The sequence below is a fragment of the Mobula birostris genome, chromosome 4 (assembly GCF_030028105.1).
Source record: "Mobula birostris isolate sMobBir1 chromosome 4, sMobBir1.hap1, whole genome shotgun sequence".
Taxonomy (NCBI): Eukaryota; Metazoa; Chordata; class Chondrichthyes; order Myliobatiformes; family Myliobatidae; genus Mobula; species Mobula birostris.
Window position 1 is genome coordinate 161,748,913 of NC_092373.1, and position 13,402 is coordinate 161,762,314.

The 13,402-nt window shown below is 41.3% G+C and overlaps 1 protein-coding gene across 3 annotated transcripts in view; it reads right to left on the minus strand.

The window, feature by feature from the left end:
* Positions 1–13,402, minus strand: part of nrg1 (neuregulin 1) — a 194,906-nt gene that overhangs the window by 153,330 nt on the left and 28,174 nt on the right. For 2 of the 3 annotated variants that reach the window (XM_072256361.1, XM_072256360.1), the window contains exon 3: positions 740–858. In XM_072256361.1, coding sequence (XP_072112462.1) covers positions 740–858 — 119 coding nt within the window. Of the gene's footprint in view, positions 1–739; positions 859–13,402 lie in introns of those variants that run through there. The other variant, XM_072256362.1, reaches the window with a different exon arrangement.

A 13,402-nucleotide genomic window follows, 5' to 3' on the forward strand; every position in this document is an offset into this window, starting at 1 on the left:
CCCAGTAGAATGCAATGGCAAACCACTTCTGTAGAAGTATTTGCCAACAACAGTCATGGTCATAGAAAGACCACGATCACCCATGTCATACAACACAGCACATAACCAACAATATACTTATAGATACTTATAGACAACTCTCCAATTCTGTTTGCCCCAATACTAAATGACTATTAACTTAGAAATTCACTTTGCTAGCCCTTGGTTACATCCTTTCTTATGACTTACGATATAAAAATTATCTATCAATGCAATTCGCCTTGTGTTGCAAAATGAAGCAATAAAATATTTTTACCATTAGGCAAAAACGTAAAGTAAATTGGCTTCTAAAACTCATATATATTATATAGTTAGGCATAAAATTGAATTTATCATCAAATAATCTTTCTTTGTTCTTCACAGAAATTCCAAAAGCACAATTTCAGCAGAAATGTTTGCATTACGCATGTTGCTACTATTGAACAAGTCATTTCATCAACTTAGGCATTTTGCCAACTCAGCTCCTTGAACTGTCCTCCAGCCTTTAACTTATTTCTCATCTGCTCCTTACAGTTGCAAAATGGTTGGTTCCCATTGACTTCTCACCATCATGGGAAACATTAGTGTGTTGGGCCAAGACAGAGTCAACAGCGAGCTTACATTCACCTGCTTAAGGTAATACTGATCAGTACGTTGTCAAACTGGTGATTGAACTGGTACAGACACACACCATCAATGTGAATCACTCAATCACTCTTACCAGGCGTAACAGCTATGTTGCTTACAGACTGGTCTTCACCCTGCTGATTGACAGCTTTACACGTATATTTTCCAGCATGTGATGGCTTCACTTTCCTTATCAGAAGTTCAGATTCCTTCCTGCAAAAAGCAATAAAAGACACTTTCACTTTGTTGAAGAGGTGATGGGAGGAAAATAAACTGAGTTTACAGATGCACCTGAATTGGATAGAAGATTAAGCTGCCCTGGAGCAGAGATGATTGGATCTCCCAGAGGTAGGGAACTGAAAGAATGACCTTACACTAAAGTCATGAATTATGTCTCCAAACATACAGTTGAATGCATATCTTATGTTATAGAGTCATAGAGATGTACATCATGGATACAGGCCTTTCAGCTCAATGCATCCATGCCTACAGTGCCCATTCAGCTAATCCCAATTCTCAGCATTCAGCCCATATCCTTCTAAGCCCCACCCCTCCATATACCTATCCGTATGTTTTGTAAATTAAACAGCGCCTTTATTTCCAGCGGAGCATCAAGAAAGCTCACCTCTGTCACAGGATACTGACTGACTTTTACCACTGTACCATAGAGAACATACTCACCAACTGCACCTCAGTGTGGTATGGCAATTGTCCCGTATTGGACCACAAAACACTCCAGCGTGTGGTGAAAACTGCCCAGTGGATTATCAGCACCCAATTGCCCACCATTGAGAACATCTACCATAAACGCTGCCTGAGCAGGGTGAAAAGCATTATCAAGGATGCATCTCACCCTAACCATTGACTTTTTACTCTCCTCCCATCCGGTAGGTGCTACAGGAGCTTCCGCTCCTGTACCAGCAGGCACAGGAAGAGTTTCTTCCCTGAGGCTGTGACCCTGCTGAACCTCACATCACAGCGCTAAGCAGTATTGCACCCATATTGTACTGTCTCAGTACTTTTATATATGTGTGCCGTAGCACTTACTTTTCATTCGCAGTTATTTTGTAAGTAACATTATTCTTTGCATTACTGGTCATATGCTAACTGCATTTCATTGGCTTTGTATCTGTACTCGGCACAATGACAATAAAGTTGAATCTAATCTAATCTAATCTACTGTACCTGCCTAAATCACTTCCTCTGGTAGCTCATTCCAAAATATTCACTATCCTTTGCATGAAAATTTTGCCCCTCAAGTCCCTATTAAATCTTTCCATAAATTCTACGCCTCCTAGTTTTAAATGCCTCTACACTGGGGGAGAAATTGTTACCATGCACCTTATCATCTATGCCTTTCATAATTTCAAACATTTCTGTAAAGTCACCCTTTATTCTCCTAAATTCCAAGGAATAAAGTCCTAACCTGGTCAACCTCTCCCTCTAACTCGGGTCCTCTAGTCCTGGCAACATACTTGACGTTTTTTTCTGCACTCTTTATAGGTCAGCGTGTTTTTCTTATAACAGGCTGATCAAAACTATATGCGGTAAGTACTCCAAGTGCAGCCTCACCAATGACATACAACTGCAACACAAAGTCCCAACTCCTAGCCTGATGAAGGTAAGAGCACTAAGTGACTTTTTCACCACCTTGCCGACCTGTGATGACTCTTTCAAAACCCATGCACTTGACCTCTTCAAATAACTCTAAAAGGTTCGTCAAGCACAAGTTCCATACTCAAAAACCTGCTGACTCCTAATCAGATTCTTCTTTTCAAAATGCTGGTAGACCCTATCCCTCAGACATGAGTTAGGAAGATTATTAGGGATAGATCCACATGTTAGGAATAGAGATGAATATAGTCCCTGTAGTTGTTGAGGGAACAGACATCCACATGGTAGGGAGATGACACACATTCCTGCAGCATTTGGGAATTGCAAAAGGTGAAGGCAGACCCTGCAGTAGAAGTGAATGCAGTTCTAACTGTAGGAGTGAATGCTGAACCTGGTTGGAGGTCCCTAAAGCAGAGGGAATTCAAAACATGAGAAAGTTTGCAGTTAATAGAAATCTTGAGCAACACACACACACACAAAATGTTGCAGGAACTCAGCAAGTTAAGCAGCATCTATGGAGGGGAATAAACTATTGACATTTCAGTTTGAGACCCTTCACTAGGACCGCTTTTTCTTTTACCCTCCATAGATGATGCCTGACCGGTAGAGGGAACTGATGTCTCTGCAGTGATTAAAATATTATTTTGCTCTTTTTGTCTAGGTCAAAGAGAGGTACTACATTGGTGCAATAAGGTTTAGAGTTATAGAGCCATACAGCATGGAAAAAGGCCTTTCAACCCCTGTACCATGTGACCAAGATGCACATCCAAGGTGGCCCATTTGCCAGAATTTTGCCCACATCCTGCTAAACCTTTCCAATCCATGTACTAGTCCAACTGTCTCTTAAATGTTGTTATTGTACCTGCCTCAGCCACTTCCTCTGGCAGCTGATTCTACACAGATACCACACTTTGAGTGAGAAAGTTACCCCTCACGTTTCTCATAAATTACTTTTCTCTCAGCTTAAATCTATGCCCTCTAGTTCTTGGCACTCCATTTTAAGGAAAAAGATACTTATGATCTTGTACACCCCTGCAAAATCACCTCTCAGCCTCCTCCATTCTAAGGAATTAAAGGCTAGCCTGCCCAACTTTTCCCTATAACTAGGTCCCTCAAATCATAGCAGCATCCTTGCAAATCTTTTCTGTACTGTCTTCAGTTTAGTAATACCTTTCCTATAGGAGAGCGGCAAAATTAAACACATAGCCCACATGCAGCCTCACCAGTATCCTGTACAACTACACCATGGCCTTTCAACTTTGATACTCAATGACCTGATTTACAAAGGCAAGCGTGCCAAAAGTCGTTATCACACCGTCTACTTGTGACTCTACTTTCAGGAAACAATTTTCTTATATTCCATGGTACCCCTGTTCTACAACACTTCCCAGGGCCCTGCCCTTCATTCTGAAAGTCCTACTTGCATTTGACTTCCCAAAATACAACACTTTACACTTATCCATAGTAGACTCCATTTGCTATTTGTCAGCCCACTTACTCAGCTGATCAATATACCTCTAATTTTTCTTCTCTTCACCATTCAGGTGTAAGAATTTTGTTGGCACTGAACAAGTTCCACATCTAACCAAATAGCAGTTGCTTAAAGATGACACAGTCTGCCAAAGTAGAGAATGCTCTGCTCCATAGTCCTGATATTCAATTTCTTTGTAACCAAAATTGGCAAAGGCCAAGACATTAGGGTTTTGTTCTTTTTGTTTAAAAAGAAACATTAGCAGCCTTGTGGCTTCATGGCAAGTGCCAAGATCCATGTTAATTAAAGTAGTTAAGTTTTGGTTGCCTTCCAATTTACCTTCCTTACCAGAAAAGGCAATAACTTCTTCAGAGACGCACCCATCTATCAGTATAATCTGCAGAACTGGTTGCCATCATTTTGGGCTTACAGTGGGTGGAGGAAATTTGTCCTTGCAAAGTTGTAATTTCCTCAGATTCTTCCCCGGTTTTGACTAGTCTTAAAACAGGTAATTCTAGCAGTAGGTCAGACTTACTGCTGGAAGTTCTCCAAACTTTATTTCATATTCAAAGTATTGGTTTACATGTCTACTTCTTATGGATCCCTGCACATAGAGGTGTTGAAGGGAAGGAAGGGGTTGATTGCTTGGCCAAGAAAGCTGTTGAAAGTTGAACTGTGGATATAGACCTCAGCAAATCAGAAGCTAAGGGTTTAGTGGGGCTAAAAATGAGGGGATTATGGCAAGACTTGGGAGGTAATGGGCATATGGGGAGACCCCTTTATAGAATACATCAAACTGGTAGGTTGATGGGAGGAGGAGGTAAAACAAGGGGAGGAATTACATTGGCTCGACATAGAGTTGGGCATACTATGCTTAATTATTCCTTATATCTCGCTGAAAAACATCACTCTGGGGTGTGCAGGTGTTGTCATTCTTTTACAATGTGAAGCATACAAGGTTGAAAGAAAGCAAATACAGGCTGCACTACTATCTCTGGGGGGTTGAGAGTTTTCATTTTAAAACTTTAAGTTATGGAAGTGACATTAATTTAACTCACAATATTGTCCTTCATTATTTACAAACCACAGGGCTTTTTGGGGTAATCGAATTTTCATTTGATAAAGAACTAGCAGGGGCTTTACTTCCCAACTCTGTACACCACACTCCAGTCAGCGGTGGTAATGCATATTTAAGTTGGAGGGGGAGGGGGAGATCCAAAATTTTGGATTTTGGATCTCCCCCTCCAACTTTCAAATCCCTTACTCACTCTTCCTTCAGTTAGTCCTGACGAAGGGTCTCGGCCTGAAATGTCGACTGCACCTCTTCCTACAGATGCTGCCTGGCCTGCTGCGTTCACCAGCAACTTTGATGTGTGTTGCTTGAATTTCCAGCATCTGCAGAATTCCTGTTGTTTGCATGTATCTATACTGTGCATAACAATTAAAAACACAAGTACTAATATATGGCAGGAGCAAACTCACATCCCACTCTCTCTAGGACAGAATGCTGGGAACCAGCTCAATAAACATTGTGAGAAACTTCACTGTGAGACACATTAAGGGCCCACAAGCAAAATGAAATATTAATGAAGATTGTTTTTTGCGAATCATTTTGGTACTTTTAGTCAATGGAAAGAATGACAGATGAAAAAGGCATTACTTTGAGGGATAAGGAGGAGAGGGACAAAGCTTCACTAATAAAACATTATGATTGCATAATATTTAATTTTAAAAAAAGCAAAACCTAAACTGATTCCTGAGTTGTCATAAGGGCTTTGAGTGTCTCACTATTTCACCACTTTCTTGAAGCCTTTGAAGTTCATATTTCCTGGTAATTTGCAATAATAACATTGCCAGGTGTATGTGTTCATAACATGTTATGTATTGCATGTTGTAAATGGTGTGATGTGCAGTCTCTTTAATGAGTGAAGCTTTGCGAGTTGGGAGATCTAGTGGTAGGCCTTGTGTACTGTACAGCTAGTACGGTCTGTACAGTATTCTGAATTGTGTGTTGCATGTCAGGTGTTGTATCTCTTCTGTGTTCTGTGTTGTGATTCCCAATAGTGTGAGGTATCCAGTCTGTCCATTAAGCAACTTTTCAATCGATAGGGAGAAACATAAATCAGTTGGTGGAATCAATGCATCTTGTTTCACACCATTGGTAAATAGCACTATGAGAATGTGTGGAACAATGAGAGCTTCTTGGCTATATGGCCACAAATTTATGCTCTTCTTGGATGAGACAGAACTGAGATCCTTGATACCTTATCTGAAACAAAGGACACCACCAACCCACTGACTTCTCCAAGTCTTTCCAGACCTGAATGAAAACTGAGAGTATTCAATCTAATATGCTATTTCTCCTCAGGAGAGAACATGATCTCAGAAAAATTCATTCACGTTCAGTGATCTGAAGTCTTGAGGTGGTAGTTCTTAGGAAGGGTGTCTTCTTTTATCTAAGATAATGAATTAGAGCCCCTCCAGTCTTTCCTGTACAGTGGATGTAAATGATCCTATAGCTAGTATGTTCAAAATAAATTTGTTATCAAAGTACATACATGTCACCATATACAACCCTGTGATTCATTCTCTTGCAGGCACACAAAATAAGTTCACAATAGAATAATAACACTGGACAACAAATTTCTTCAAGAGTGTTGCTTTCTCAGAATTTTTTTTGTTTATGATAGATTGCTTGAAGATGAACACAAATATAAATTCAGACTACTTGTATCACGTAGGAATTTGGAGAAACAACAAATTCACTTTTATTGAATATAATGTGTTTAATTGCATAATGGTGCTGATGCTTTGCAATAGTTCAACTAAGTTAAAAATATTTTGTTAATGATTTTCACTTGTGCTCAGTGTCTGAGGCTTCTCGCTTAAGTGTCCAACAATAATTCACCAGCATTGATGGATTCTAGTTGCTCTGGTATCTTTTCTCCATGACCGCAATATCCTGGTGAAACCTTTCACCATGCTCATCACTAACAGCACCAAGATTTGCAGGGTAGAGGTCTAAATGGGAATGCAGAAAATGAATCTTTAGTGACATGTTGCATTTCATGGTTTTATATGCTTGAAGCATGCTTTCAACCAGCTGCATGTAGTTTAGTGTTCTGTAGATGCCGAGAAAAATTTCAACAACTTCCTTGAATGTCTTCCATGTGATTTTCTCTGGTCCCACTACAAATTCTTCAAATTCCCTGTTATTGATGACCTGTTTGATTCGTGGACCAACAAAAATGCTTTCCTTAATCTTGGCATCAGTTATTCTGGGAAGCATCTGTCTCAAATATCAAAATCCTTCATAGAACTCTTTGTGCCTGGTGTTAGCAAATTCCATCCTTACAGTCCTGAACCCAATAATTATTACTAAAACCTGTCCTGCCATGCAGCAGCTGCGCCGCCTAAGCATGCCCAAGCATGCCTGTACCAGATAGGAAACTTTCCAGCTTACATTGTAGGCAACATTTTAATTGACTTGAATTATTAATTGAAATAATAAACATAAGTGATTTCCAAAAAAATGGTGCATGATAGGCCAATTTCATGGTGATTTTCATGATCAGTAGATGAAAATTCATAAGATACACCCAAAGGTAGTCAGGAAGCAAAATCTTTGTTGTCCAGTGTAACCATAATAGAATTAATGGAAGGTTACACCAACTGGGCATTCAACCTGTGTTCAAAAGACAACAAACTGTGCAAATTTAAAAAGAAAGAAATAATAATAAATATCAAGAACATGAGATGAAGAGCCCTTGCAAGTGAGCCTATAGTTGTGGGAACATTTCAGTGATTGGGAAAGTGACGTTTAGTGAAGTTAGTGAAGGGTCTCGGCCTGAAACATTGACTGCACCTCTTCCTAGAGATGCTGCCTGGCCTGCTGCATTCACCAGCAACTTTTATGTGTGTTGCTTTAGTGAAGTTATCCTCTTTGGTTCAAGAGCCCGATGATTGAGGAGTAATAACTGTCCCTGAACCTGGTGATGTGGGATCAGAGGCTCTGGTACTTCCCACCCAATGGCAACAGTGAGGAGGGAGCATGACCTGGGTGGTGGTGGGGGGGTGTCCCTGTTGATGAGTGGGCTTCCTGCAATGACACTCTCTGTAGATGTGCTCAATGGCGGGGAGGTCTATACCCATGATGAACTGGGCCATATTCACTGTTTTGTAGGATTTTCCATGCAAGGGCATTAGTGTTTCCATACCAGACTGTGATGCAGGCAGTCAATACACTCTCCATCACACATCTAAAGAAGTTTCTCGAAGTTTTAGATGCCATGCTAAGTATTTGCAAACTTCTAAGGAAGCAGAGGCACTGCCACGATTTCTTCATAATTGCCCTTACGTGTTGAGCCCAGGACAGGTCTGCTGAACTGATAACACAGGAATTTAAAGTTGCTGACCCTCTCCACCTCTGATCCTCTGATAAGAACTGGCTCATAGTTCTCCAATTTCCTCCTCCTGAAGTCAATAATCAGGTCCTTGGGTCTTGCCGACATTAAGCGATTGTTGCTGTGGCACCACTCAGCTAGAGTTTCAATCTCCCTCCTATGTGCTGATATGTCACCACCTTTGATTCAGCCAATGGCAGTGGTGTGGTCAGCAAACTTAAATATGGCTTTGGAGCTGTGCTTAACCACACAGTCATAAGTGTAAAGTGAGCAGAGCAGGAGGCTAAGCACACAGCCTGATGGTACACCTGTGCTGAACGAGACCGTGGAGGAGATGTTGTTGCTAATCCAAACTGACTGAGGTCTGCAAGTGAGGAAATTGATGATCTAATTGCGCAAGGATGTATTGAGGCCAAATGTCTTGAAGCTTGTGATGTTGAGGACGGATGCAAAGTGAGGGGTTATGAGGTGGAGTGAAGTTCTTCCTGGTGCCCTGGCAAAATTTATCCTTTAGCTTAAATCAATTTTTTTGGCCATTTTGACATTAATGCTTGTTGTGAATTGATTGCAAATTGTGTACTCACTTCCTGCACCACAGTAGCTGCAACAGTTCCAAACTGCACTATGTGTAAATCACTTCAGAGAAACTCTTAGGAAAACATTTAATAAACATCTCTTATTTGTTTAACAGCAGAAATGTTACTCTTTTGAAATCATTAATAGTTGCTAGTTCATTATCTGATTGAATTATGGCTCATAATTAATATCCAACTGTAGGCAACGAGTTTAATCCTTGGTCAGTATTGAGCTGTGACAAGGGAGTCTCTGTGGCTAGTCCAGGGTTTGTTTTCTGAAAGTTCCTCAGGATTAGGCACAACTTGCTTATCTTCTGGTTTTGTGGGTTCTGATGCAGCCACATGTGGGAGGTGCAGTCACTTCCATAGTAGGGGCAGCTGGTGTCTGATGAGGCAAGTGTGTGGTTGGCTTACGAGAGATGGTGCATTCTTCTTGCCACTTCTGCAGGGCTTCTCTCTGCTACCAATGCATGTAGCAAGGATCTCAAAGCCATCCCAAAACCTCCTTCTACACACCGAGCAATCTAACTATTCAAATCACCAACTATAATCACTCTATTTTCAAGGCAATTAAGGATGTCTGGCATCACCAGTAATGTGCACGTCTAACAAAGGAATGAAACACATGAATGCAAACCAGTAATACCTGACAGGAAGAACAGGTGTGTGGGTATTGTCCAGGAATAAAATGACTTTTTCCACATTTAAATATCCAACTGGCCATTAGTTTTCATTGTTCAGGAAGAAAACCATATGACAGAGTATGATAGAGTGAATTAAAACATCAAGTTATATAATGGAAAATTAGAAAAAGAAAGAAAGATCATTTATCTCTGATTTGCTCATTGACCGCATTCTGTGGATTAATTTAGCTTCACACCTTGTCAAATTTAGCAATGTTTAACCGCTACTGCTCCCTTGATGGCCCTGCAGTGATGATGTCAGCATTCTCTGTTCAAACAAGCACGTTCCAAAATCAATAGCCAGACAAGTTCCTTTTTAAAGAAAGCATGTTAATATTAATGACTTTTTATAAAGGTATTCAATGTTCCTGTAATTCAAATTAAGGGAAAAATACAACCAATTGGTGTGGGCAGTCATCACTGCAAATCAATATAATTTTTGTTATTCATGCACTATCTTCAAGCTGAAAGAACAACACACTATAATAGCATATTACTAAAAAGTTTGCTTTGATGAGCATTCACAAATTAGGCAGAGGTGGACTTAAAGCATTAGCAAATCCTTGGGGTTCAGATAACAAATAGAGAAGTTGCATTTCTAGTACTTATTACTTCAAATGAACATCTGGATGATCACCTATTCACTTGTGTTTTTTATTCATTTATTCATGGCCATTTCAAAGCCAAGCCTCAACTAACTTGGTGAATTCTTGATCCAGGTGTCACCTCAAGATTCCACCTTTTCAGTGCTTTCAGTTGGTCCCTGATCTTTGATTCTTGAATGCAAAATCCATAATTCTGAATTGTTGTACTTTGCAATTCAATCCATCTGTACCCCTGCAACTTTCCTCATTCTCTAAACTCTTTCAACCCTACTAGAGCTGGTGTATTATCCAACCTCATACTCATCTCATCATTGACAACCTACCTACAACCCAAATCCTGGAATTCCAACCTTAAATCTCTCTGCCTCCCTATCCTCCTCTATGACAGCTCTTAAAATTTGTCCCTTTGACCTGAGTTTTAATCATCTCTGCAAAGTTTACAGGATGGAGGGATTTGCAATAGAGTAAGTTTCATAGGGAATAAAAATTTACTTGTTGTTAGTAGATGTTGCCAGCGTTTACTCATCAGTACCAACCCATTACTGATCCATCCATCCCACTGCCAACTGGAAGCTAGGCTATTCCAATATCCATTGCAGTTGAGGTTCACTCTCACCTGTCTGGGACGATATCAACTGTCGTTAAGCAAGGATCAGATGGGTCTATTGAGGAATATAGGGAAGCAAGAAAGGAGCTTAAGAAGGGGCTGAGAAGAGCAAGAAGGGGGCATGAGAAGGCCTTGGCAAGTAGGGTAAAGGATAACCCCAAGGCATTCTTCAATTATGTGAAGAAAAAAAGGATGACAGGAGTGAAGGTAGGACCAATTAGAGATAAAGGTGGGAAGATGTGCCTGGAGGCTGTGGAAGTGAGCGAGGTCCTCAATGAATACTTCTCTTCGGTATTCACCAATGAGAGGGAACTTGATGATGGTGAGGACAATATGAGTGAGGGTGATGTTCTGGAGCATGCTGATATTAAGGGAGAGGAGGTGTTGGAGTTGTTAAAATACATTAGGACACATAAGTCCCCGGGGTCTGATGGAATATTCCCCAGGCTGCTCCATGAGGCGAGAGAAGAGATTGCCGAGCCTCTGGCTAGGATCCTTATGTCCTCGTTGTCCACGGGAATGGTACCAAAGGATTGGTGGGAGGCGAATGTTGTCCCCTTGTTCAAAAAAGGTAGTAGGGATAGTCCGGGTAATTATAGACCAGTGAGCCTTACGTCTGTCGTGGGAAAGCTGTTGGAAAAGATTCTGAGAGATAGGATCTATAGGCATTTAGAGAATCATGGTCTGTTCAGGGACAGTCAGCATGGATTTGTGAAGGGCAGATCGTGTCTAACAAGCCTGATAGAGTTCTTTGAGGAGGTGACCAGGCATCTAGATGAGGGTTGTGCAGTGGATGTGATCTATATGGATTCTAGTAAGGCATTTGACAAGGTTCCATACGGTAGGCTTATTCAGAAAGTAAGAAGGCGTGGGATCCAGGGAAGTTTGGCCAGGTGGATTCAGAATTGGCTTGCCTGCAGAAGGCAGAGGGTGGTGGTGGAGGGAGTACATTCAGATTGGAGGATTGTGATGAGTGGTGTCCCACAAGGATCTGTTCTGGGACCTCTACTTTTCGTGATTGTTATTAACGACCTGGATGTGGAGGTAGAAAGGTGGGTTGGCAAGTTTGCAGATGACACAAAGGTTGGTGGCATTGTAGATAGTGTAGAGGATTGTCAAAGATTGCAGAGAGACATTGATAGGATGCAGGAGTGGGCTGAGAAGTGGCAGATGGAGTTCAACCCGGAGAAGTGTGAGGTGGTACACTTTGGAAGGACAAACTCCAAGGCAGAGTACAAAGTAAATGGCAGGATACTTGGTAGTGTGGAGGAGCAGAGGGATCTCGGGGTACAAGTCCACAGATCCCTGAAAGTTGCCTCACAGGTGGATAGGGTAGTTAAGAAAGCTTATGGGGTGTTAGCTTTCATAAGTCAAGGGATAGAGTTTAAAAGTCACGATGTAATGATGCAGCTCTATGAAACTCTGGTTAGGCCACACTTGGAATATTGTGTCCAGTTCTGGTCACCTCACTATAGGAAGGATGTGGAAGCATTGGAAAGCGTACCGAGGAGATTTACCAGGATGCTGCCTGGTTTAGAAAGTATGCATTATAATCAGAGATTAAGGGAGCTAGGGCTTTACTCTTTGGAGAGAAGGAGAATGACAGGAGACATGATAGAGGTGTACAAGATAATAAGAGGAATAGATAGAGTGGATAGCCAGCGCCTCTTCCCCAGGGCACTACTGCTCAATACAAGAGGACATAGCTTTAAGGTAAGGGGTGGGAAGTTCAAGGAGGATATTAGAGGAAGGTTTTTTACTCAGAGTGGTTGGTGCGTGGAATGCACTGCCTGAGTCAGTGGTGGAGGCAGATACACTAGTGAAGTTTAAGAGACTACTAGACAGGTATATGGAGGAATTTAAGGTGGGGGCTTATATGGGAGGCAGGGTTTGAGGGTCAGCACAACATTGTGGGCTGAAGGGCCTGTACTGTGCTGTACTATTCTATGTTCTATTACTCATTACCCCAGCAACTGGTAAAAGGTGGAAATTCAAAAGGAAAATCATGGGCACGCAAGAGATTGCAGATGCTAGGATCTGGAGCAAATACGCTGCTGGTGGCAGTCAATAGCTAGGGCAGCATCTATGAAGGCTGAGATTTCATATAGTTGATATTTCCGATAGAGACTCTGCATCAGGAAAATAGTGGGGGCACTTGGAGATCAGAGCGATAGTAGAAATAAGTTTAGTATTCTGCTGCTTGCATCACAGGCTCCAAAGCACAGGGTTACATGAGGCTGCTGGGGACTGTAAACTCAGCCAGATCCACAGGTACAACCCTCACCGGTAATGTGAACACATCATGATGGCAGTGGTTTTCAGTCTGTTTCCAGTAATATATAGTTTTCATAATATTCTATTGTATTTCTTTTTCCTGAAAATCTTTATAAGAAAGTGAACCTCAAGGTACGAGGGGTGATTGATAAGCTCGTGGCCTAAGCTAGAAGGAGTCAATTTTAGAAAACCTAGCACATTTATTTTTCAACATAGTCCCTCCTACATTTACACACTTAGTCCAGTGGTCATGGAGCATACGGATCTTGGACCTCCAGAAGGTGTCCACTGCAGGGGTGATCGATAAGCTCGTGGTCTAAGGTAGAAAGAGATGATTTATACTGCTGTCATTACATGCACATGCAGTTCAACTCTTTGAGTGATTATGCAGAAAGTTTGAAATTAATGAATCATCTCCTTGTACCAGGCCACAAACTTATCAATCACCCCTCGTAGTATATGGTAACACATACCGACTTTAATAATAAATTTACTTTCAACTTTGTACTGCTGCTACAAAACAAC